The sequence below is a fragment of the Cyclospora cayetanensis genome, unplaced genomic scaffold (assembly GCF_002999335.1).
Source record: "Cyclospora cayetanensis isolate NF1_C8 unplaced genomic scaffold, CcayRef3 CcayRef3_contig_162, whole genome shotgun sequence".
NCBI classification, from domain to species: domain Eukaryota; phylum Apicomplexa; class Conoidasida; order Eucoccidiorida; family Eimeriidae; genus Cyclospora; species Cyclospora cayetanensis.
The window spans coordinates 30,092-54,653 of record NW_020312106.1 but is presented as its reverse complement, the minus strand read 5'-3'; the positions used below and the strand labels follow the sequence as shown (position 1 = coordinate 54,653).

Sequence of the window (24,562 nt, the reverse complement as noted above, 5' to 3'; positions counted from 1 at the left end):
CAAGTGCCTTTGGGGACAGCCTAGTGTTTGTCCCCCCAAAACGATAGGCGATGGCACCTCTGCATGCTTTTGAGTTCCTGAGGAAGCTCATGTCTAAGTGCAACTTTCTAACGCCTCACACTGTTCACATACTTGACAGACTACTCGTATTAACAGTGTGTTTGACATTCGACGCAATAGCTGCCTTTCGAGAGATCCCCATTTTTTGTGTTTCGACAGACACAAAACGGCATTCTACACTTGCACTTGCAAACTCAATTGCAACTATGTGCTGTTTGAGCTTCTTTCTGTCCCATGTGAACTGCACCAGAACATTATCGGGTTTTTCATCAGCTTCTCGACAAGCAGTCAATGATTCTTCAAATAAAGGGCAGCTTAGTATTATCCTAAGATGTGCAAGCGCACGAGAGTACATATGGCATGCGCTCCAGCTGTTGCGAGACAAGCAGTGCTAGATGAAGGCGAGCAAATGTTCGCTGCTCATGAGAACAGCCATGCTTTTGGAATTCCGGGCTTCTGTTGCATGAATCAAGCCAGATCCGGCACAATTTGGATCAATCAAGGTGTGGCCTTTATTTTCACGTTTTTCCAAGGGTGTTGAGAAGCTCTATAGGCATGCATCTTCTTAGCGATACTTCAGTCTTGAATTTGCTCTGACTGATGCTCCCTTAATTGACCTACTTGAGAAGACACAGGCGATGCCATGGACAGAGCTGCAACATGAAATCTAATCGGCCAACTTAGCCTTATATGGCACTAGTACTGGCTCGGTAAGAGGGCCAGCTCTTGCTAACAATCGAAGCAGGTGAATAAGCGGTGGGTTCTTTTCTGTCCCCCACATTAGAACTTCTTCTAAGCATCAAATTGTCGCGTGTTTTCCTGATCGCTTCGCCGAAACCAAGTAGCCATACCCAGACAAAGGCCTAAGCGCGACGTAACGGGACGTGGAAATGCTGGCACATGGGAATCATTTTACTGTCCAAATCGATCTTCACCCATTGATGTACACCACCGAGTTTTCAGCACTTGGTGAAGCCAGAGTGCTTCAGTAACAAGAACGCTTAGTGCAGAGTGACTTTGCAACGAGGTATATCATGGAATTATCAACGTTTCATCTACGCGCTCTCGCGGGCCCCCCAGTGCTTCATTTTTGTGCAGCGCAACAGCGTTTGTCTACGATAAGTTACGGTTTCTATCGAACCTGCCTGCGTCCCTTGTTTTTGACAAGTATGCTCCGGCTAATATCTCCAAAACCCAGAAGAGCTGAAGCAGTGTGAAGCACTACGATTCCGAGAATGGTCTGCTGTGATTTAATACAAAGCGGGGACACTGTCGTCTGGCCATTGCCGCTTCGCCTCGCATTGCCGTTTTGCACAATGTACAGGATCGTAACTTTTCGAGTAATGATCAAATTCACAATAAAAAAAACCACGCAGGGATTTTGTGGTGGTCTGGGCTGAGTCCTGCGGCACAGGAGTGTGCACTGTCACGCCCAGGTTGCCACCAACTAATGCGGCAAAGTTCACCTGATCCCGGCCTCCGAGGATACACTAGACAAAACTGTAGTGCAATTGCGTGGATGTGGCCAAAATTATTCGCAGATTTCGTTGCGTGCTGCAGAAATTCGCGGCTCTGTTTGGTTAACAATGCCGGTACGCATGACCAATATTCCTGGAGTTCCTTGGTATTCGTCCTTAGCCAGCGCATGTTCTGGCTGCAAACCTTACCTCAATTAACGGATATGACTTAAGCGCTTTGGGCTATTTTTGTTAAAGTGCTCCTTAGGCACAGGTATACGCGGAGAAACTCTCAGGTATGTGACCCTGCATTCTCTCTTTTGCCTCGTCAGGGGCTTTAAATCAAATACGCTGCACGTGGCCGCTACGTTGGCTTGCAGGGATTGCTCGATGAAAGACAACGCTGCAGACTCGCACTGCTGCACAAGTGTGTGATTTTGTTTCCTTCACTCAGTCTTCTTGTACCTGTTTTCTCGTGGGAGGCCAGGACATTTTTCTTTGGAAGACAGCCACCAATGCGCTGTCGCTGTCGTGTTGGCTTGGTTCCTTGTTTGTTTTTAGCTTACCGGTTTGTTTTTACTTCCTTAGCTTTCACTTTTACGCTGGTTGCAGGGCTTGTTTTCTCATTTGCACTGTGTTTTCATCTCTCTGCCTGGCTGAGTGTTGACGCCGAGGCAGGAACTCTTCAGCTGCCCTGCACGCATTTGGTCTGGAAGTGCAGATGCGGATTACGTGGGAATGTGCTTTAAGCGCTGGGTGGAAGATGTATCAGGCGAAGCTACACTAAATCACTTTGTACTACAGTAGATAGTTTAGGCAAGAATTCGTACAGAATTGGCCTTTAGCTGTTCGTACATCGTCTTTATCGCATAATTTTGGGCTCAATGCAAAAATGCGCGCTGCGTGCGTATGCGCTCGATGCTGTGTGCATTTAGCTGTGAATGCTGAGAGTGCGTAGAGGGTGGAGCTACCCAGACGCTAGCTGCCCCTCTCGCCTCTTGTCGGCAACTGAGAGGTGCGGGCACAAATGGGAGTGAGTTCTTTTGGTACTTACTCAGTACCTTACCATGACCTTTTTAATCGAGTCTGGGGTCAAACATCTCTAAAACGCGTCGTTGTCTGGGGCGGGAGAGGACTCAATGAGACCTAATAAAAAGTCGTGTAGTGTTCCTTCAAAAGAGCTCCCTCCTTCCCCTTCTCGAGTTCCTCAGTCTTTAGACATGAAAGGAGAGGGACGGGTAGGATGTCTGTTACCATCTCTAATCAATCCGAGCATTTTGAGCTAGTTGCGCCAAAGATCTAGTGCACACACACACAACCTTTCGATTTTTTGTATAGAGCGCACGCTCAATCCCTATGAATAAGATATCTAAAAATAAAACCAGTATTCAATTTAAAACTAATTCTTAGCGATATACAAATAGTTTAAGAGAAATGGTAGCTAAGTATAACTGAGCCCGCTACAGCCTGGGCTCTGTTCTCTATAGCCGCGGTTACCAGCAACTATCCAGGGTGGATATCATTACTAAGCCATGAAGCTTGGATACATTGTGCGCATGCAGCTGACGTTCCTGCAAGTGGGTACTCCATTATCTGCAGATGTGCGCTCAGTGCTGCGCCCCTGTATTGCGAGTCTGCGGCCATGAGAGCAGCTCGGGAAGGTACACGCCGGTTACTCAAGGGAATCCTCCATGTGATTTCGAGGGCATCAGGTCCTTGCTGCTGCGTTCGCAATATCTTTTGGGGAGGCCTTTTCGTAACGCAAGCATTCAGCGTCGGGCGTGAAGAGGCTAGAGGACGCTACAAGTGACCACAACGACCAGTAGGTACACACGATTCAAAGTTTATTAGACGGTGAAACATGGTCTCCTGGGGCTGTACCTACCCCTGGCTCTGCTTAAGCGCGGTGTCCAGAAGCATATTGCAAGCGTACAGCAGAATCTAATCGCCCGCGGCTGTACGGTGGGGTACATAGTTAAAGTCGACCGATTAGCGCCACTCATTCTTTCGCGTGGGTCGGCAGATGAGAAAAAGATAGTCGTGGAGATATCACAAATTCTCCACCAAGCGATTCCAGTAGGCGCAGGGGGCTCTCCCACTTCGCCTGGCGCTCCTAACCCCGAGCAACACAACTGATGAGAGGGTCCCGGCCTCAGGAAGCTGCTGCTGCTGCTGCCCTCTGTGGACACATAAATGGCTCTAGTGATCGAGACTCGGATTTGATTATTCGTATTTCTACAAGCACCCGCAGAAATCACATCTCCCTCTTTACTCACGCCCCCCCACTTCCGCTGTCTGCCGTAGCAACACCAGAAGCGACCGCAGCACGACAGCCGCTGCGCTTGTTCCTATAGACCTTCCCATTCCAAATCCCTCTGCTCACAATTTACAGCTACGCGAGTCCCAGGCTTTAGAAGCCCCCGCTGCTCTTGCCGCTCGCTGGGGTGTTTGACGTCGGCTCTGCCCTCTGGAGCTGCGTTGCTCTGCATGCGTCTTCTCGCTTTTCTGAGGGTCTAGTTTCTTCTCCCAAGTCAATTTAGATCTTCTTTGGCACCCCAAACGTGAAAGCGAGAAGCCCCCGACTTGGCCCCCTCAGCCTGCGCTCCTCTCGTCCTGCTGGACTCTTACCTACTCAAGGGAGCACTGTGACACTACCGTGTGGACGGCCGCGGCATTAAAGCGTCCTCATAAGACGCTGACACATCTGCGAGTTGTTGCGCCTCTCGGTGGCTCCTGCTGCCTACAGTCGTAGGACGGTTCTCCCTTCCCCCGCATCTTCGCCTTGGCATCCCCTGTGCGCTTCCCTTACTTTGGGCATCGCAGGACCGCGTTCTGCTGCCTGTCGGCATTTCACGCGCTTGTGAGAACTGGCTAGAAAGCGGGCTGGGGCCTCCTTTGGCCCTGCATGCGCGTGCGCGGAGGAGATTGGAGGGCCCCTTCTCGTACGCCTCTGCGATTTGCTGCCAGCGTCCTCACCCTACGCCTTCTGCGTCTTGTTTCGCCCGTCTCTTGATCAGTATGCAAGAGCTCTGGAACCCGCGGTGGGGGATCTGAAGGCTTGCTGCTGGTGCAGGCGTCAGGAATTTGCATTTGAAGCGTGTAGTAGACACACTCTGCAGTCCTTGGTCCTGGAGTGTGGTCATGCCCTCCCATCAACGTGAAACGAAAAGCCGCGCAGCTGATGCGCCAAGAAGAGATGCATCTATCACCGCCTCGGCTGGTGCCAGTGGGCCCCCTGGCACCTCGCAGGATTCAAATGCTCTTCTCAGGGGCAGCGTAGCGCGCAGCCACAGCATCGAGCCGTGGGATGCTGCAGACAGAGGGCGCGGCAAACGCGCAGCTGCTGCAGGCACTGGAAGCATCGATCGGCTGGAAAGCAGCAGGAGAGGATTTTATGGAGGCCCCTCTGGCTCGGCTATAGCAGCGGACGCTGGCAGCAGCGCCTCTTCGAATCCAAGCGGTGATCACGGACGTCGCGCTGCTGGGGAAGTCGTGGCTTCTCGCAGCAGTAGCAGAGCCCACCCACAGGGGGGGCCCCCTCTTGTGGCTCGCCGCAATAGCACTGCCAGCCTGGCTTCCAGCTCATCCGAATCGCAAGACGAGGAAGCCACCTGTCCTCTGTGTCTCGAAGCGCTCGATGAGACTGACAGGGGCCTCTTTCCTTGCGAATGTGGCTATCAGGTCAGCATCCCCTCTTCAATAACTTGCTTGGGGTATAAAAACGTGTGTGTGAGTTAAAGTGTACAAGTGTGGGTGAGTTGAAGTGTACAAGTGTGGGTGAGTGAAAGTGTCTAAGTGTGGGGAGTTAAAGTGTATGTGAAAGTGTAAAAGTATGTGTGTGAAGGTGTATGTGTATGTGAACGTGTGAAAGTACGTATGTGCACGTGTAAAAGTATGTATGTGTATGTGAACGTGTGAAAGTACGTATGTGAACGTGTAAAAGTATGTATGTGTATGTGAACGTGTGAACCTATATGTGTGGAAGTGTATGTGAACGTGTGAAAGTATGCATGTGAACGTGTAAAAGTGCGCAATGTTTTGGATAGCACATGGCTGTGGCCGCTGTATTCTTTCCTCGAGAGGCCGTGGTTAGAGTTCTTGCTGTTTTATTGTCTCACAGGAGGGCAGCGTGTCTTAGACGGGAGTTGCCTCGCCATGTGTATGTTGTTGTGCTGCTGCATTGCCGCGAGTCTCTGTCAGGTGTGCTTGTGGTGTCTCCACCACATCCGAGATCACCTTGCGAATAAGTGCCCAGCCTGCAGGCGGGACTATGATGAGAAGAAATTCAAATATGATCAATCGCGCGTCGTAGAGTAAGCGTCATCTGGCTCTCTCCCCCCTTCCGTCCCGCATACGGTCCTCAGCAGGTGTACAGACACCACCAGAAGAACACCCTTCCTTCTGGAGGGGGCTAAAAATTTTTCAGAGCCCATGCGGCGTTTCTGCGTAGCGTGTCGAACATAGTTTTGGGGTAGGTGCAGTGTCGTGTGTGGCGGATTTTACGGCGGAAGCTCTCGGGGGTAGGGGGAGTTTTCGCATGCCCGCTTGCCTGAGGTAAAGCCCTGCGCACATATAGCTCCCAAGGAAGGGGTCTCAAGAGGGGCCTTTTGTGTGTTGTGGGTGTAACGACGCTCAGACTCACGAAGCAAATTGGTCGCAAGTCGAGAGAGAAAGTCTGCGGCTCTGCAGAGGCGACACGCAGCGGGAGCAGCGGCAGCGTTCCTGTCAGCAGGACGGGATGCACGGCAGCAGCTGCGCGAGGAGGTGCTGCGAGTAGTGGCCTAGGTGTATCCAGCAGCAGCAGCAGCAGCAGTCGGGGGCTTCCAGTGCAGCAGCAGGGGGTAGGAGCTGCAAGGCTTGGCTCCAGAGAGGCGGCAGTGCCTGCTCCCGCGCAAGCTGCAGCCTTGAAGGACGTTCGTGTTATTCAGCGGTGCCTCGTGTATGTCATAGGGATACCCCCTTCCATTGCAAAAAAGGAGGTCAGTCAAGTGTTTCCGGTGGGGAAGGGAGGGGGATGGGATGAACATGATGTTCGGAACGTTGGGGGGTTCCTGGCATTTGGTGGCTTGCTTGCTTGTGTGTATGTGAGTGTGGGCACTTCTCTGTGTGTGGCTTTGGGAGTTCATCGTGGAGTTTTGAGGCTATCCGCTTGCCTGCCTGCCTGCCTGCCTGCCTGCCTGCTTGCCTGCTCGTTCGTTGTATGGACTACTGGCTGCGCATGCGAGTTTCGAAGCTGCGAGAGGTTGTATTTGTGTATTGGCTAGCTGTGTGTATGGTTAGAGAAGTCTCAGCATGCGGGTTGGGGTGGGCAGGGGAGCTGTTTGGCCTTTTGAGTGGAGGTTCCCGGTTCGTGTCGGTATTTTTTATCTTGCGAGAATTGTATTTTTCCTTTTGCTTTCTCCTGCTTCGTGGTGGGGAGGTGGTGGCGAGGCTAAGTAGGAGCGCTCCGCTCAAGTGCCGCCTTCGCCAGTTGTCGTTGTAGCGGCAGTTGGGGAGGCTTCTTGAGCATGCATGTGGACGGGCCTAGGACTGCTTGGTGCCGTGAGGCCTCTCTGTCTCTGCAGATTCTGCGACGCCACGAATTCTTTGGCCAGTACGGCAAGGTTCTTCAGATAGTCGTCAACAAGAACCAAGGGTGAGTTTTACGCAGTCGCTCCTAGGATCCCTCTGGCCTAGGCTGCACGTAGAAGCTTAATTAAAAGATGTCTCTATGGACTGGCCGTCCTGCGGGCTGTGGGGTGTCCTGTTTGAGTTCTTTTTTTTGCGCTTGGCTGTATCGATCCTCTGAGGGCTGCGGCAGGTGTGTCTGTGTGTGTGCAAGCGCTCATTTGCCGTCTAGCGGCTGTCACTTCGTTTGCTTGCATGCATGCTTGCTAGTTTGCCGGCCGTCTTGCTCTTTCGACGGTGTCTGCTTTTTCCCGTGCATGCGGAGGCTGCCTGGTGCGCGAGTCTCGACGGGGGGCAGGACGGGCTTTCTGTGATGTCTTTGGCCGTGAAGGGGATGTTTTGTGGCTGTGGCGTGTGCTTGCCGGTGCTTCAGACACTGGGGAGGCCCCTCTTTTGCAGTGTATGTGACCTACTCGTCTAGCAAAGAAGCTGTTGCGGCAATTCAGGGGGTTGACGGGGCAGTCTACGAAGGTCGCACCCTCAAGGCCTCTTTCGGAACCACCAAGTAGGGGCAACTCTTCGTTGTACCTTGAGGGGGAAGAGGGAAGGAGGGGGAGGTGTGTCTGTGTGTGTGAAAGTGTGAAAGTGTGTGTGTGAAAGTGTGGAAGTGTGAAAGTGTGAAAGTGTGGAAGTGTGAAAGTGTGGAAGTGTGAAAGTGTGTGTGTGAAAGCGTGTGTGAAAGTGTGTGTGTCTGTATATATATATATATATATACAGACACACAGCCTCTTATTTATAGCATGCCGTTTTGCAGCAGCATCAGCATCAGCGCGGCAGGAATAGCGGCTGACTGGGGTGGCCCTCGCTTCCTCATGTTGCTTTGCCCCTCCAGGCACTCAGCCTCTCGATTTTCGCGGCAAAAGTTGTGTGCAATGCTTGTTTTGCGGTGGCTGCAGGTATTGTTCGCACTTTTTAAAGGGTGTGAAGTGTCAGAATCCAGACTGCTCCTATCTGCATCAGCTTGGATCCGGCAAAGATAGGTGAGCTGCTGTCTTCGCGAGCGAGGCGAGCTTTGCGTTGTCATGCTTGCACAACCATCCATTCGCGTAGGGCGGGCTAAGTCTCTAGATCTGTTTCTTGTTCTTCCCAAGGCCTTTGCTCTTGCGACTTGACGGTCTTGCGGGGGAGGAGAAGGCTTTTCACGCCATAGAAATGCCTGCTTCGGTTCTTCTAGACGCCGCGACTGCACAGCACCACGTGTCGGGGCGGGGAGGGAAGAGAAAAAGGGGATAAGAGGGCCGTGGTGTGAAAAAAATTCTCGATTTCTCGTCTCTTGAGGCGAGAAATTTACTGTCCGAATAGAGGCACTTTGCATCCATCGACCTAATGGGCTCTGTGTCGCCGTCTCTCTTTTTCTTTCTTTCTTTCTCTCTCTCTTTGGCAATTTCGCATCGCCTCTGTGCTTGAGGGCGTCCTGCAGCTTCACGAAGGAGGCGATGATCAGCGCGAAGCACCAATTCTTGGATTTGACATTTCCAAGCAACTCTGAGCGAAAGCCGACCACCAGTCTGTTTGGCAAGCTCCCTGATGCAGCGAACCGCAACACGCAAAGAGAGGACCCTCTTGAGGTAGGCTACGCAACAGGTGTTGCTGTGGATGTTCTTCAACGAGCACGCAGCCTTGCTGAGTGTTGAGGCACGCGCAAATAAGCGCCTCACGCTGCTGTCGGTCTAAAGGGGAGACACGACTTAGCCGTTCATATAAGGAGCGGCAGGGCAAACTCCAACGGCTGTCCTTCTGGAAGCGTACTGGGAGGAGCTGCCATCAGTCAGAGAGGCTGGCGGCGCACGGGGTACCTATGAATAAATAAATATATACACCTCACATCCCACACACATACCCATTATTCATGCAGCGACTATTAGAAGACCGTGAATGCTGATTCTGCCGTATGGATGAAGTGTGGTGTCATTTCTCTCTGTGTCGTATTTGCAGGGTCCAGGCAATTCAGGAGTGTTGTAGGTTCCGACTGCGCAATAGTGGCCCTTGCATGCCTTCGACTTCTCACCTCCCTTTTGCTTTTTCTTTCTTTTGCGCGGTGCACTTGTGCGAATGGCGGTTCTTCTTGCAGTTGTCTTCTGGTATTTGACGCGCTTAGCGAATTTTGGTACATGGGCCCCCCTTCTTGCATCTCATCTCTCCTGTCGGCTGCCTGCTTCTACTGCTGCGTCTTCAGGAACGGAGAGGGCGATCTCGGCAGCGACGAAGAAGTGTCGGATGCCTCCTCTTCCACATCCCAGCGCCTTTCTTCTTCCTCCAGAAAGGCAAACACCCTTAGTGACGCAGCAACAGCGGCCTCTTCTTCTGCTGCTCCCGCTTCTTCTGCTGCTTCTGCTCCTTCTGCTGCTGCGCCTTCTCCCGCTTTGGCAGGGATGGCCGTTGCTGCAGCCACTGCCCCGGAGGACGAGGATAAAACTCCCCGCAATGCTTCTGGGACCAAGTCTAAAATGAAGCCTCAAGGCACCGTCTGCAGCACATGGGCATCAGTCGCTGCTGGTGGCGTCAAGCCAAGTGCTGCTGCTGCTGCTTTGTCCTCGCCGGCGGCGCCAGCACCAGCAGCAGAATCTGCGCATGTTGTTGGAAAGCTGCGGGGATCTTCAGCGGCTTCCGACCGTATTGCAAGTCAGTCAGCGCAGCAGCAGCAACAGCAGCAACAGCAGCAGCAGCAGCAGCAGCAACAACAGCAGCAACAGCAACAGCAGCAGCACAAGCAGCAGACAGAAGCGTCTGACAGCAGCCGCCCGGGACGGGGTAGGAAGCCGCATGCAGTGGAGGACGTTTCCGAGTACCGAGAGGGGAGCAGCAGCAGCGAGTCGCCACTGGCAAATGCTGAGAATTTGCCGACAGCGGCGGAAGGGGGAAGGGGAAAGACATCTGGAGAGGATGAGAACGGCCTAGAGAGACCTGCTGCAGATGCAGCGAAGGGCGCAGGCAGCAGTAGCTGTGTTTTGACAGCTCCTCAGCAGCAGCAGGAGCGGCAGCAGCTGCTGCAGGAGCAGCCTGAGCTCGTGCAGCAGCAGCAGCAGCAGCAGCCTCCCGCCAGCTGGAAGGCATTTCACCTCGACTACTTGGAGGGCAGGATCCTCGAAGGACCCCGCCCCCTCGCTGCAGAGACCCCTGCCCTCCTCCCGGCAGGAGTCGGAGCTGCAACTGACGCCGATGGCTCGAGTCAAGTGCAGCAGCCATTGCTGCCAGAACTGCAGCAGCAGCACCAACAGCAGCAGCACCAACAGCAGCAGCACCAACAGCAGCAGCACCAACAGCAGCAGCGCCGATTAGCCGCATTTCCGCTAGATGACACCGCTTCTCAGTTCTCAGGCCTCGGTGTCTCGGCCTTATCAGGGACGGAGCACCTTGGAACCCAGCAGCTGCGCGTCTTTGAAGCCTCCGACATGGTGCTGCAGGTGTCTGGACAGAGCGATATGGGAGCTGGCACTTTTCTTCCACCTCCAGGGCTCGAGGAGTTGGGGAGCGGCTTTGGAAGCAGCAGCAGCAGCAGCAGCAGCAGTTTTAGCGGCGGTCTTGGCAGCAATAGGAACTCTGGGAGCAGCAGCAGCAACAGCAGAATGGTTCGAGCAACTGGTGTGTCTGATCGATCGGAGAGTCTTTTGGGGCAGCTTATAGCGCCTGGCAGCCTGGCTAGCGCTGGGGGCGTGCAGTACGCTGGCATGGTTACCTCCTTTGCGACGGCGGGCAGCATTAGCAACAGCACCAGCAGCATTAGCAACAGCAGCAGCAGCATTAGCAACAGCACCAGCAGTAGCAGCTACTGCCCTTCCCGCTTTGCATTCGCCTCGAGTAAAGATGACGGCGAGCCGCTGTTTGAAATTCCTGGTGTGGAGGACTGTCTTCAGTGGCTTGCCAGCCCGAGTGCTGCAGCCTCCGCGGCAGCTGCTGCTACTGCTGCTGCAGCAGCAGCAGCAGCAGCAGCAGCCACGGGAGTCTATCACAGGCCGCCTGCTCAGCACCCGCAACACCAGGGGCCTCTCGTCTCTAGTGCAGATCGCTCGTCTCTCGCAGATGCCAGCGTAAATAGGCTTCCCTTTTCTTTGCCTCTTGAAGAGGGCTGGCCTCAGCAGCAGGAGCACAAAGACTTCATCTTTGGGCCTGGCGTTGGCGGAGCCTCGCTGTCGTCTTCTTCTGCGCATCAGCAGCAACGAGCAGCTGCCGAGCGCTGGCGTCGAGCCCAACCCCCGCCCCCCCCTTCCCTGATGCTGCAGGCAAAGTCGACGTCTGTTGCTCTGCCTGTTGATCGGCTCGACCCCCACAGTGCGAGGCGCAGCGGCAGCGGGTGGGGAGCTAGTGAACCATTTAGTAGTCACGAGCAGTTGCAGCAACTGCAGCAACTGCAGCAGCAGCAGCAGCAGCAGCAGCAGCAGCAGCAACAGCAGCAACAACAGCTACTGGCGCAGCAGCAGGAACAGCTACAGCAAATGGTCAGACAGCAGCACCAGCAGCAACAACAGCAACAGCAACAATGCAGGGCTCGCCCTACAGCTGCTGCAGGACCTGCAGATCAGCTGCAGCAGCAGCCACAGTTGCTTGTGCAGCAGCAACAACAGCAGCAGCAGCAACAGCAGCTCGCGTTGCTGCAGCAGTTGCTGCCTGCTGCTTGCGGGATTGGACGCGGGGGAGGATCGGCATCTCAAGGAAGTCAGGAGGAAGCGCTCAAACTGTTACTCTCCCTTATTCCCAGCTCTGGTAACCACGCACAGAGGGTCGCACCGCCGTTACTGCAGCAGCAGCAGCTCCAGCAGCAGCAGCTCCAGCAGCAGCAGCTCCAGCAGCAGCAGCAGCAGCTCCAGCAGCAGCAGCTCCAGCAGCAGCAGCAGTGTCGGTACGATACGAGCGGCCTCCCCCCGTTCTCCCTTGGCTCCCCCAGTAGCCGTGAAAGGGATGGGACGATGCGCATGCGTGCCCCCAGGGGGCCCCCCCCCCCTTCTTCGGTGCTGCCTCGAAATTCGATGAGGACGCAGGAGACTGCCGACGGTAGCTGGGAACTAGCCGCTGCCGGGGTTGCCTCCGACGGGGTCCGTGGTAGATCGGCGAACTGCCGGCATTCTGTCTCAGCTGAGCTGTCTGACAGAGGAGGCGCAAATGCTGCGTGTGGCTCCTACGCGTCGATGGAGGGGCATGCGTCGGAAGTTCTCCATTTCGCTGCAGGGGCCGATGCTGCCCGCGGAGGGGCTTCAGGGTGTGCCTTGCCTGATGCTGGGAGTGCGCCTCCTGTGTGTTCTCCCCCATCGCTGCCCCCTGGAAACGAGCTTCTCCCTTTTCTGCAGAGGCAAAGGATGCAGCAAATCCAGCAGCAGCAGCAGCAGCAGCTGCAGCAGCTGCAGCGGGCCCTTGAGTCGCAGCGATTAGAGTGACCCAGGCCTCCGCACCCTTGCAACGCGAGCGCAGAGGGCAGGAAGGGCAGCAGAAATGAATCCCTGTGTTTGCACCCCCTTTTCATTGCGTGTGGCGGTTCTCGCCCGCGATATTTGCTAGTCAATGTGCCCCTGCATGGTCCGCCTGCTGAGGCAACACACTCTTAAGGCGCTGCTGAGACGGCACCCGCAGTGTCTGCGGCCTGCCGGTCCATCGTCTGATTGAGAATGGATTTCGCCTGTGTGTACTGGTACCAAAAGGGGGAATTAGAGCGTTTGTTCATAGATAGCGCTACGTTCCGAAGACTGTTTGTGAAGCTAAGCCAATAGGCATTTTAAAAGGCATAACACCGCGGGTGAAGCTCCCCTTTGCAAGGTGGCGTCCTACGTTGTGGCCCCTAACTTTGCATAAATGGCTTTGAACCTCTGCACCTAGATCGGACGGTTTAGCCCTCTCCATTTAACCGGGCTCTTGAGGCTTGTGCTACTCTGCTGGCTGCCTACAGCAGGAAAATAAAAGCAAGGGTTCCGCTGCGTCTGGTGGGGGGGAGGTGACGGGGTTAGGCGGATCGGAGGCTAGCGGTCAAAACTTACACATGCAGCTAGTGGCCTCCCTGCATCAGTTAAAATGAAGAGTGTCTGGCGTCTTTTAGAGAGTGTGCCGCCATGCGCCTAGGGCCGTAAAGGTGCCCTTTTCAACGCTGTCCATTATACGGCCAGGCCTCGTGTACAGGAGGCGGGTCTGTGCGCCACCCTTCGGAGTGCAGCAGCTTTTCATGTGGCAACAGTGGCTGTCGATCTGTAGCTCCCACAAAGTACCCTTGTTTCTAACTAGTGACTTACGCTGTGTTCTTTATGGTAGCGCAATGCATCCCTCATTGTTCTCAAAGGACGGCACTTCGCAACCACGCTACGCATTAAAAGGGAGCCGACAGCGCAGCTCGATAAATGCCTCAGAACTTAAGGGTCTGGCAGACGCACTGAGGATCTGGATGCTCCTTCACGACTGCATCTTTGTGTGACTAGGACGGATACATGCAGGGGCCCTGGAAACACTTGCCTGGCCAGGCGCACTGCTGTTAATGTCGGTGCCATCTGGTTTTCTCCGTGTCTCTTATTTTCGCTCCTTTCTACGGTGTCGCGGATGCCCCTCACCCCAATACACAGGGCCAAGTGACAGAGGCCGATCTTAGGGGGATTATTTCCGTTGTTGTAGACACCAGTTGGCAGGTGATTGTACAAGTAGAAGCCACTACTACTCAGATGAGGCCATGCGATAGCCCGAAGTGCACTCACGAAACACACAGGGTGAACGATGAATTGGATTAGTTGCAGCAGAGGAGTCCACTGGTTAGGCTGGTCCGTGTGTTGGCTGTAATAAGGGCAGGCAGTTACTCTCCCTTCCCCTCATTTCCCGCCCATCTATGAGCCTAAAATGAGCAACTGACTAAAATTAAAGAAAGCAACAAGCCTCCAGCTATGGGGTCTAGCAGCCACTGAGTTTCATGCAGTAGCCTAGGCCACCATTAAGGCTATTTATATGCTGCTCACTCGCAAATATCCAATCATCCGAAAGAAGAAGGCGCGGGAGCTTCTAACCTTAGACTAGCATTATTATAGCCCTTTAAGTATGTTTTTGGAAGAAATGGAGAAGCAGATCTTACATCTGAAGGAGGCTATTATTCGCCGGTCTATGACTGCGCTCGGCCAGAAGAGAAGTGTTGCGCCCGCGTCTGCTGTGCATTACAAGTTCGGTAAGCGCTCTGTCTCTGTTCTTGGGAAGAGCTAGGAAACAGCGTTTTGTACCGCATGCTTCAAGATACTATGGCCTTTATTGATTGATTACTGAATTTGTACTATTGTGGAAAGCATGGAGCTTGTCTTACGACTCTTCGTGTTCGCTTCTGCCGTGCTGTTCAGTGCCTCCCACCCTAGGCAACACCACTTCGGCGTGATCCGAATCGCTTTTATTGCAGTGGATTCTCTGTTTCCCCTCCTTGCTTCAGGCGAAGCAGCGCATTCGAGCCCTTTAATCGCAAGGCATGGGCCCTCCACCGCCTCCCCTGCGGAAGGTCAATCCGGCAGCGAAACGCAGCAGCAGGCCTCTGAACACGCATCAGCTCCCCAAGCAACCCAGACAGTTATAGAACTGACAGCGACTAATAGGTATCATAGCAGTAGCCACGAAGCCTCGTCACCTCCAATTCGCGGAGGTGATCAGCACAGCCTTACTGCCCTTCTCAACGACTTACGGCATCACGGCACTCAGATGACGTTGAAGGAGAGAAGAAACGCAGAGGCCATCTTGAGGGCCAAATACGGGGCCATCACCCAGCAGTTGTTACAGCAAGACGATCAATAAAGGATCGCTAGGGGTCATCCGTCCCCCTTCGAGTGCCGTGTTAGCAGTACACGCCACTGCAGTGCTCGGAGAGCCAAAAGGCAAAAGTTGCGAACATTTGAGGCTTTTCGAGGAAAGGGGGGCGGTGTGGCAGTTCAGCAACCCTCCTCCTTGGTGTGTGGCCATGTTGTACCCACGACGCTGTTTCGCACCACTATGCACCAGCTTGTGCATGGTGCAAGGCATGCCTCATTAAAAGTATATATGATATATATGTATATATACACCTCTATCTTCATGCATGTTTATTCCCGGTAAATATTTCTATGCAGAGGTACCTATGAATGCGTATCGTAGGGCCAGGCGAGGTGAGTTTCAGTGAAGGCTAGTTGATGCTAGGCCACGATCCCCCACCCCAAGAACGTATTCCGAGTTCTCTGTGGGCCAGGCAACACTGACGCTGAGGCTGGTAACAGCGAGAGCTGTAAATTACACTGTAGAAGCTTGATGGGCTATTCATGCCTCAAGTGGGAGCTGAAAACAGTGGAATGCTGGTCACGGAGGGCCCCATTAGTTCTTTGTCCTCCGTTGCAGCAAATGTCGGTCAGCCATAGGCTGCCCTTCCTGCATGCTAGTAGCACTGTCGCTTGCATGCACCGCCATCGAACCACAGCCTCCTGGCCCGCGTTTCCGTCTGAGATGGCTAGGGCTCGGGTGCTCCTGGAAGTTCCTCCGCCTCCGGAAGCTTTAATGAAGTGTCAGGTGGCTCCACGCCGACAGCGGCCTTGCACTCGGAGCGAAATTTGTCTAGGTGCAGTTCGTAAGTAAGTCGGTGGGTAGGGGCAACGAACAGAGTATCCTATAGCGCATGCGCAGGATCCCCCCACCCGCATCCGTGTGCCTACCTCGGAGTCATCCGAGGACTAGTGTTTGCGCATTCGTCCCCCAAAACTGTCTTCGATGCAACGGCCGGAAGGTAGGGAAACAGGTGCAAAGGAGCTCCACACACATCTATATGGTATTACCTCGGCCTCCTCCCCGACTCCTGAATGCCGCCGCTCTACCGATATATACCGTAGAAACTCGCACTCCGACAGGAGGGCCCCCAGGGGGTCGATCTCTGCAAATGCAACAAAAAGCACTGGATGATCAGGAAAAAGCTAGCACCCCCCGCCGAACACGATCCCCTGTTTAGTTCGCCTCCAACATGCAAACGGCCACCACTGTCAAGCGCCGACACACGACAGACAGCAGAACTGGCGTGCTGCGAGGCATGTGCCTTCCTCCGCCTGCGCTTTCGCCCTGAGCAATACTCCCACGCCAGCGGGCACAGGGCTTGCGATCGGCCTTACTGTGTGACGCTTCTCTAAGGTGGGGGGCCTTAAGCAGGGAGGCTTCTAGGAAACAACAGGTACACAACCAGGTGCGAACGCGGATAGAGCATTGATTCAAGGGATTTCGGCTGCATTCTAAAGGCACACGGATGTTGCCAGTCTAGGCAGCGTTTCGGAGGCGGCGTTCTTCACTATTCTATACGCAGGTTTCGCAAGAGTCTGCGCGACGGAATCTCTCTCTCAAGTTTTGCACGTTCCTCCGCTTCAAGGTGTGCAGACACTGCGTAGCGGGTTGTAGGCAGACAAGGAACGCCTGGCAAGCATCCTAACGCCAACGATGCCCTATAAACCAACCCTCCCCCCTCCCTCCCACCGTCAAAGTTTCTTAGGAGGTCCTCGCGGCCCACAACGCGCAAATTCGCCTTGAGAACTTCCAAAGGCAGCTCTGCCTGCGCAGAGAGGAACTGGACGCTGAGGAACAAAAGGAATCCGCGGAGATTCTCCTCCCCTGCAAATTGAATAGCAAGCCACAGTGCCCCGACCTGTTGAGATCTAGAGCTTTTTGAGGTGCACTGCATATGCGTTCGCTGCCGCAGCCGCGCGCATGTCCTCATCAGGCAGGAAAAACGTTGAGCCCTGAGTTGTAGCGTAAAAAACCGAGCGTCGCCTTCGTGTTTCTGTCATGCCACGATACACTGCTCCCAGGAAAGCAGGAACACTCAACAGACACTGCGCAACTGCCCCTACGCGGCGTATCCCCAGGCAGCAGTTCGCGGAATCTCCGCATGCACGGCTGAGGCCAAGCAGTGCAGGGCTTTGTGCATCACAGCCCACGCGCAACTCCCTCTAAATGGTGAGCTGTAAGCACCCCTGCGCCTGGAGGCCTTCATTGGGTTCCTTATTCAAATCTGCATGCAGTGGAAACGCGAAAGGCCTACGCCGTGATCGGATGAGCTGCAGATGCGGAGAGAATCGCAGGGCTTGGCTCAAGGCAACAAACTTGGTTCCTGTTGAGACAGTCATGCAGGGAACACCAAACGGACTTAAGGCAGTCATTAAAGCGTACATGCAAGACAGCCAAACCAGAACGCTCTGCGTGAAGGACTCTCCCGGAGGATCCGCCACGCACCTCGTAAATGAAAGAAGAGCAGCTGAAGGCCAAAGCAACTCAAAAGGATTTCTGCCGTGCGATCTGCAGAGAACCAAAGGGGCACTCATGTCACAGGCGCTTTGATGGACGCCTCTCTTCACTCGGTGCTCTGACACTCCTGTGCGCCTTCGCACCCCTTCATTGGGAGGGACGAAGAACACGAGCAAAGGAGCACTGGATAAAAACACGATAGCAGCTCACGACACGGGCAGCCCCTGCACGGCAACAGCAGAGCCGGCCACTACATCTCAGACGAAGAGGCAAACAAACGACAAAAAGGTGAAGCAGAGTCCTTCCTACGCCCTCAAAGCTTTCCAAATCAGTGCTGATGGGAAGGCTTTATATGAGGGGCTAAATCGGAAGACCGCTTACTCAAAATCCGCATAGCAAAGTGCCGCCTCCGCAAACGTTGGGGGGGTGCCATCCAGGAGCGCCTCATGTCTTCCATTCGCACAGGCGAGGGGCCAGCGAGCAGCAAAAGAGCAATACTCCGTTTTGTGTATAATGAGGAGTCCTGTTGGCTCGGGAGGCACACAGGAAAAGGCGCTGTTGCTGCCTCTTCGTGAGCACGAACACCCAAGTAGCGCATGTCATGCTCTCTCCTGCGCTGTGCTGCCTAGTGGAGGAATGATAGTGCCCACGCTGCTGGTATAGAAGAGACACCCAAGCAAAGCCGCAGTCTGCTACACACCTGGGGGACAAAGAGACCGTCGCTCACCTCTTCTGCAAGGGCTGCGTCTTGGGTTGCTGCACCGTCGCCTGGTGCGTCACTCAGAGCACATGTCTGCTGGGCGAAAGCGGGCTTAAAGTCTTCATAAGCGGCGAATCGTTGGAGGCCTTTTTCTGCCAGCAGCAGGTCGGAGCCTTCGCTGGAATTATGCCGCCTTCGCTTCTGTTGGGGGCCTCCTCCAGCTCTGCTAGTCGTCTCTGTGGCCCCTTCGAGTCCTTCGGGATCCCTTTCGAATTCTCCGACGGAGGAAGCTTCGGCCAGAGGGAGGATGGATGACATCTCGGCTTCGTATTCGAGGATTACTTGGAGGCACAATTCTGCCCTGCTCTCCATTTCCTCGGGGGAGATACTCACAGGGGATTTGGAGGACCCCGGCGTATCGCATTGCTGACTCTGAGAGCCGTCACACGGAGGCATGTCTGCTGTGCTCTTGTGTGCATCATGCACTGCCCCATCTGCCTCGTCAGGCGCCGCCTCAGTGGACTTCTTGCTCTTGCTGCGCGTAGTGCTACGGCCCTCGGTATCAGAGACCCCCAAGTCTGCACCAAGGACTCTCCCCTGGATCGAGCCTTGCGTGTGCTGCATCTGAGAAGACCGCGTTTTCTCTCGCGTCATGTGCCTGGGTGCTGTGTCCTAGGGGGGCCCCTCGAGCAGAGTCGGTAGAGCCAGATACAGATATTTTTTCTCCCAGCCAACTGAAATCCAAAAGGATGTAAGCGGTTTATGCAATACAGTCATTGCAATCGAATGCAACTTTCTTATTAGGCGTGCCGGACTGGCAATGCGAGTTTTAGCACAGTACACTTCGTCATCACGCAAGCACGAGCAAGAACAAACGTTCAAAAATTGAAAAGCTTCTACATTAAGTAGTGAATTGAGTACGCAGAAAGGGAGGGAGTGGCGAGAAACCGTTCCAAAAGTCTAGTACTCTTTTTAAAAGGAAGGGGGGGCAGCCGACTACGGGGCTCGAACCCGCGACCACCAGCTTAAAAGGCTGGCGCTCTACCGACTGAGCTAAATCGGCGTGACAGCCGTCTCGGCGCACAATCCGTCCATATGTTGAAAGCAAGCATTCCCCTGACTTTGAACATGATTCAAGCCCACATGAATTGTGTATTGCGAAGGATGTAATGCTCCTTTTTGGCAAGCTAAGCATGCGTGTGGGCTACAGAGGCGGCACAGACAGTTGCACTGCTGGTCTGACACTAGGGATAGCTTGGCCGTGCCTCCTCGCAAGCACTCCCCACACAAAGCTTCTAACGAAGTAAAACTCATGCCAGTAGCGCCAATTGCTACTTTTTCCTTTCCATCTTCTTAGATCACCCCTGTATCACCTGGCACGCCCAGGTGCCGCGTAAACGCAGAATCGATTCCGCTCGAGGCTTCTGTTGACTCTCGGCATCCCTAACTACAAACGGGAAGGTTACTGACATGTGCGTATTCAAGGAACCAGTGTGCTTTTGCTTCATTATCGTGCCCGTACAACCACTTCTCACTACTTAGCTTGCCTTCACCCCAGCGGTATCGAACACTCGAAAAAGTAGTACTCAGCTACTTCGGGTGTAATAAGTGTAACGCCTTTGAATAAGGCCTTCGGTGAGGTGACGAGGCCTCCCCTGTAGGGGCATGGGCAGTGAATCGTAGAGCCTAGCAGATCTGTACGGCATACCAGAGCTCGATGTCGCTGAACCCACCATGCAGAGCGTTTCTTAATTGTGCCAGTACATTGGGCAGTGCCATGCCTACAAAAACTGCTCATGAAAGACGAGCATTGGTTCCCAAAGGCATTTGCCTGGCGGCTGCAACCTGGTTACGGACGCATGTGCGGATAACATTGCTTTCTTACCACGATTACCCTTCCAAAACCATGTTTGCCTCACGGCCATCTTCTCACTACACTTGGCACCGTACTGCGGCACGAGGGGACAGAACGCAAGGGGTGGTGGGCATCGTCCTCACAGTCGTGCTACACGCCCTCCCATCGCCTCAAAGGAGAGGCACAAAGCCTGTGGATCTGTATAGTCTTGTTCCTCTTCATCAAAGTCCCTTGCAGAGGTACCAACTACAATTTGGTAGGCATTTTTTTGTTGTGCGCTCTTGGATGTATCTTCCCCTGTCATCGCGCAGAGAGTGCCCGCATGCTTGCTTAATTTCCGAAAGCTGGATATTCCCGTTGCAATCGGTGTATGTAAGAAGACAAGTACTAGGGCAGTCCATTGTGCAGCGTGGTGCCCAGAAGCATGAGACTGATGCGGGTGTGCGTTGCGGTTGCTTGTGCTGCTGCCACTTCAAAAGCCACCAATGTGGGTCAGCTGCATGAATTTTTTTCCGCGTTTGCAACTAAGCTCTGTGGGAACAGTGGAACGTCTGTTCAGAGAGCTGGTGGGAAGGGAAGAATCTATCAACCAGGCAGCTCACTGCCCTCGTTGAGCTGGACGTTTCTGAAACAAGGACTCCTACTTGAGTTGCACAAACAGCGTGCGCGTCGTGCAGCTAGAGCAACACGGTGTGCACAGCTTCACAATTATGCGTTGGCTACCGGCCCTGTGCAAAATGTGCTGAAAATAGAGGTTCCGAAAGCACCATTCCACCCTGTACACAGCCCCGAGATTTGTTTTATTTCTTCACCCCAAAACTCTCGTAAATCTATACCTTCCAGCCTCTTTAAATGCTCATCGGCAAAGGGCTCGGAGCAGAGGGGGTTAAGCGGGGAGGCGGAACCTCGAGCGTTGCATCGGTCTGCTGTGGACGAACCCTAGGAGTCTGGGTTTGACCAAACATGGCCACTAGGGGTTGCTCAGGAGTTCCCTGCATCCCCAATGAGGGATCGAACGGCGTGCTATGGCCTTGCGGTTGCATGGATACGGTAGAGGTTCCATGGGGTGTCTGGGTTTGAGGCAGGCCTGCCCCTGGAGTGCTGCTGCTGCTGCCTCGAGGAGGTGCTGGCGTCTGCGCTTGCGTTGGAGCGGCTAGGTATCTTCCTTCTGGGAAGGCACACTTGAATTCCTCCAGCTGTCTGTAATTTTCAAGGGCTTCTCGACACCGCACGGCCTTGCGTGGCTGTGACCGCAAGGCTGCCAGCAAATCCTCAGCGAGCAGCGGCGGCAGAAGGTTTCTTGGAGCAGTCGAAGAAGAACGACAGTTTTCCTGCTGTTGCCGACGATTCTCTAAGCCCTTTTCCACCTATGACACATGGACAAACACCCGACAGCCACATTTACACCGACGTGTACCAATACACCGTGCACACATACACCCCATATACCCGTATGACGTACATACTTATACACACAATACATGCATACATTTAATACATGCATACACACATGCACTATATACATACATACATACACTCTGTGCACATATACATATATAGATACGTATATACACACATACACATACTACATACATACACAAGCTGCACGACACAAGCTGCATGCCCTTATCCTTCTTAAGCACAAATGCAGCGAACTCCGCCAAGACTGTGGCCTCGGGAAAATTTCCAACCCTCAGTCTTGCGTCGCCCTGTGCGCCTCTTCCCCAGTCCTAGAAGCGGTATTTCGAAATCGCTGAGAACTCTCCTGGGAAGGAGTCGCTACCCATTCCGCTCAAGCCACCCGATCCGCTCAGGCAGACACAACGCATGCGCAGGCCTCCACGAAGCCCCACAAGGTCAGCCAGCTTGCTGGCGTGTCTTGAGGCCAAGAGTCACAAACAAAAGGAGCTTACAAGTTCGTCGACAAAGTCAAGGGCGAGCTGCACTGTCAGCTCCAAAGTTTGGGCTGCTACAGCAACTGACGGACTCAAAAACGCTTCCATCAAAGCAGCAACTGCGCAGTCAGACACCACAGTCAGCGAAAATCGGGGATCATGGCTCGTAGGGAGGGTAGACGCATCATCAGGGCCAGGGTGCTTGCGCCTCTTGCTCATTGGTTGGGGGTAAGCGGGGGGAGAAGAGTTGCGCATTGCTTTGCTCCGAGAGTCGGCGGCTCTGAAGAACAAGGAACTCTACTGTCAGCAGAGCAGCGGGATGAAGCACCTCCCTCTCATCCTCGGCTACCCCTCCCTTGCCAGCACAGGAGTGAGGCTCACTGTCTTCCGTGAAGTCTAAAAAGTCGTCTTCAGCAAAGCCCTCATCAGCCTCTCTGACGGCTCCGTACGATGACTCTGGATTTCGTTCAGCCGCCTCCGCAGCCTCCATAGCCTCCCGCACCAAATCTGCAACAGTTGAGGCGCTCCCTGGTCGAGCGGCAATCTGCACCGCTTCCATTGGCATTGCTGCCAATATAACTGTTGATGGCGGAGTCACTGGCTTGGGAGGCCCCTGGGGGGCCCCCTGAAGAGGCCCCCTGCTACCCTGGGGGGGGCGAGGCATGGTGGTAGGAAGAGGCAGTGCACCTACCCCAGAGCTCACAGTGCTGCTGCTGCTACTACTACTGGTACTACTACCGCCCATCGTAAGAGCCATCTTAGGGACTGGAAGAGGAGCCCTCTCAAGCGGCTGCTGCTGCTGTGCATTCAGCATGGGCTGCTGCGCTTGCAGCTGCTGCAGCTGTTGGTGCTGCTGCATGTGTGGTTGGGAGGCCAACTGGGGAGCCGGCAAGGAGCCCTCCGACTGCAAAGCACCGATCTTTTGCTGCCTTGCATACATGTGCTGCTGCTGTTGCTGCTGTTGCTGCTGCTGTTGCTGCTTTTGCTGCTGCAGAAAGTGGCGCTGCTGCGGGCTAGGTACTGCATGCGGGTGCTGCTGCAAATGCTGCGGCAAGGGTTGCAGCTGCACGGGTTGCTGATGCAAGGGAGGTCGGTGCATGTAATGCTGGTGCTGCTGCAGATGCTGCATGTGGAGGTGTTGCTGGGGAGGCAACGAGAAGGCGTGTTGTGGCATTCCGTGCAAAGTGTGGCTCGACTGCGGCTGCTGCTGCTGAGGAGGAAGCAGTTGCTGATAGTGTTGCAGCATAGGCTGTTGCAGCGGCATCGACTGGACTGAAGAGGATCCGATGGGATGCTGCTGCATTAGCTGTTGGTGCTGCTGCTGCAGCTGGTGTTGCAGCAGTTGCTGCTGCCCGAGGTGTGGCTGTGCAGTTTGTGCGCGCTGTTGAAGCAGCAGCATTTGCTGCTGCTCCTGAGTCTTGCCTTCGATGGGAGGAGTATTGCTCATCTTTTACAGCCGCGTCTAGGCGGCAGCAGGGATAGCTGACCTCTTAGGCGCTCTCCTGTGTGCTGGGTGTCTCCTTACCAACCGCGAAGGGCTGCACGCCTCCACGGGAGGGAAAAGAACACCCTTCGCGGTCAGATCTAGACGCGAAACCTACGAAGGAGAAGGGTAATGCGCGTCTCAGGCAGCATCGGTATTACTGCCGATTGAGCAAAGAGTCTCTCCCCTAGAGCGGCTCGGTCTGCCTTGAAAAACACAGGCAAGGAGGGGAACTTGCGCGAAGGGGCGAACGCGATGACTGGAACAAGCTTACTTAAATGCGCCCACGGCGCTAATATTGCCACTTTTGGGTACGTTTCCCGCATTGCGCGTCTGTGCGGGAAATTTTTTCCGGGAAGTTGCACAGCAACAGGATTTGGCAGCGTCCGAACCCCCTGACCTCCACGCCGAACGGCTGCCGCGCTGTGTATTCCAGTGTCTAATGGAAGGAGGATAATATGGCTCATTTCCTGTCATGCAGAGCTCCTTCCGACGCGGCTCCAACAGCCAACAGGCAAAGCCCCAAGGCCTAGCAGGGGGGCCCCGGAGGGGCCCCCCTAAGACTCAAGGGGGGTCTGGGCAGGCAGACGTGGAATCGCCTCCAGAGAGAGAGGGAGAGAGAGAGAGAGCGCGCGCACAAAATGAGTGATAGCTGGACTAAACACTACATATTGTGCGTCTGAATCGGTGAGAAACGGCGTGGAGGCCCTTCGGACTGCGTGCAATCGTTCGTTCGCGACGCAGGGTGCTGGCAGCCGTGTCAACGGATGCTCCCCTGTGCTCTATGCCCCTTTGATCTGTACCGTTTTTCGTCATGCGTAAGTGCGAGGGTGTTGAGAAAGGCGTCTGAAGATTTCCTGGGCGTGCCTTACCCCGTCTTCCCCTCTGCCCTGCCTTCCAGAGCTTTTTTGTGCGCGAATCGCCGTGAGTGGCAGCGCTCGTTCCTCACTTGAGTCCTTCCACGACCCCCCTAGGAGCCCTTTTCCTTCCGGCTTCAAGCTACGGTGTGATTGGGAGGGGTGGAGTGGCTGCGCGGAGCGTTCCTGCAGTGGCTCCCCTTCTCGCGTGGATTCAGAAAGCGACTCCTCCGCAAGGCACGACAGCGGATCCGTGTTGAGGCCGCGTTGGCTGCTTCTTCCCCCCCGCGAGTGAGGCACACTTGCGAGAAAACACGCAGCAGCAGCAGCCCTGTACAAGCGGCGTCGCAGACGTTGGGATCTTCTTCGCTCCTGCCTTACCGCTTCTCCAGATGCAGCGCCT

The 24,562-nt window shown here is 54.5% G+C and overlaps 4 protein-coding genes and 1 non-coding gene across 5 annotated transcripts; 2 read left to right on the top strand and 3 right to left on the bottom strand.

The window, feature by feature from the left end:
* Positions 1-4,658: 4,658 nt before the first annotated feature.
* LOC34619113 (polyglutamine-repeat protein pqn-41) lies at positions 4,659-12,553 on the top strand. Its single transcript, XM_026337070.1, has 12 exons — positions 4,659-5,198; positions 5,718-5,830; positions 6,154-6,496; positions 7,082-7,152; positions 7,558-7,689; positions 8,081-8,164; positions 8,605-8,794; positions 9,449-9,895; positions 10,638-10,766; positions 10,913-11,455; positions 11,558-11,919; positions 12,070-12,553. The coding sequence occupies exons 1-12, from the start codon at positions 4,659-4,661 to the stop codon at positions 12,551-12,553; spliced, it is 3,438 nt and encodes a 1,145-aa protein (XP_026192855.1).
* Positions 12,554-14,423: 1,870 nt separating this feature from the next.
* On the top strand, positions 14,424-14,915 carry LOC34619111. Its single transcript, XM_026337069.1, has one exon. It carries the CDS (start codon positions 14,424-14,426, stop codon positions 14,913-14,915), a length of 492 nt encoding a protein of 163 aa, XP_026192854.1.
* A 682-nt stretch (positions 14,916-15,597) lies between these two features.
* On the bottom strand, positions 15,598-18,693 carry LOC34619110. The gene is made up of 7 exons (XM_026337068.1): positions 18,070-18,693; positions 17,751-17,892; positions 17,358-17,420; positions 16,602-16,736; positions 16,247-16,291; positions 15,920-16,014; positions 15,598-15,753 (listed from the first exon to the last, which is right to left on the bottom strand). The coding sequence occupies exons 1-7, from the start codon at positions 18,691-18,693 to the stop codon at positions 15,598-15,600; spliced, it is 1,260 nt and encodes a 419-aa protein (XP_026192853.1).
* Positions 18,694-19,059: 366 nt separating this feature from the next.
* On the bottom strand, positions 19,060-19,132 carry Trnak-uuu. The gene has a single exon. It is a non-coding gene; the product is annotated as a tRNA-Lys (tRNA).
* Positions 19,133-20,772: 1,640 nt separating this feature from the next.
* LOC34619109 lies at positions 20,773-23,266 on the bottom strand. The gene is made up of 4 exons (XM_026337065.1): positions 22,898-23,266; positions 22,201-22,444; positions 21,838-21,938; positions 20,773-21,291 (listed from the first exon to the last, which is right to left on the bottom strand). The coding sequence occupies exons 1-4, from the start codon at positions 23,264-23,266 to the stop codon at positions 20,773-20,775; spliced, it is 1,233 nt and encodes a 410-aa protein (XP_026192850.1).
* Positions 23,267-24,562: the final 1,296 nt, after the last annotated feature.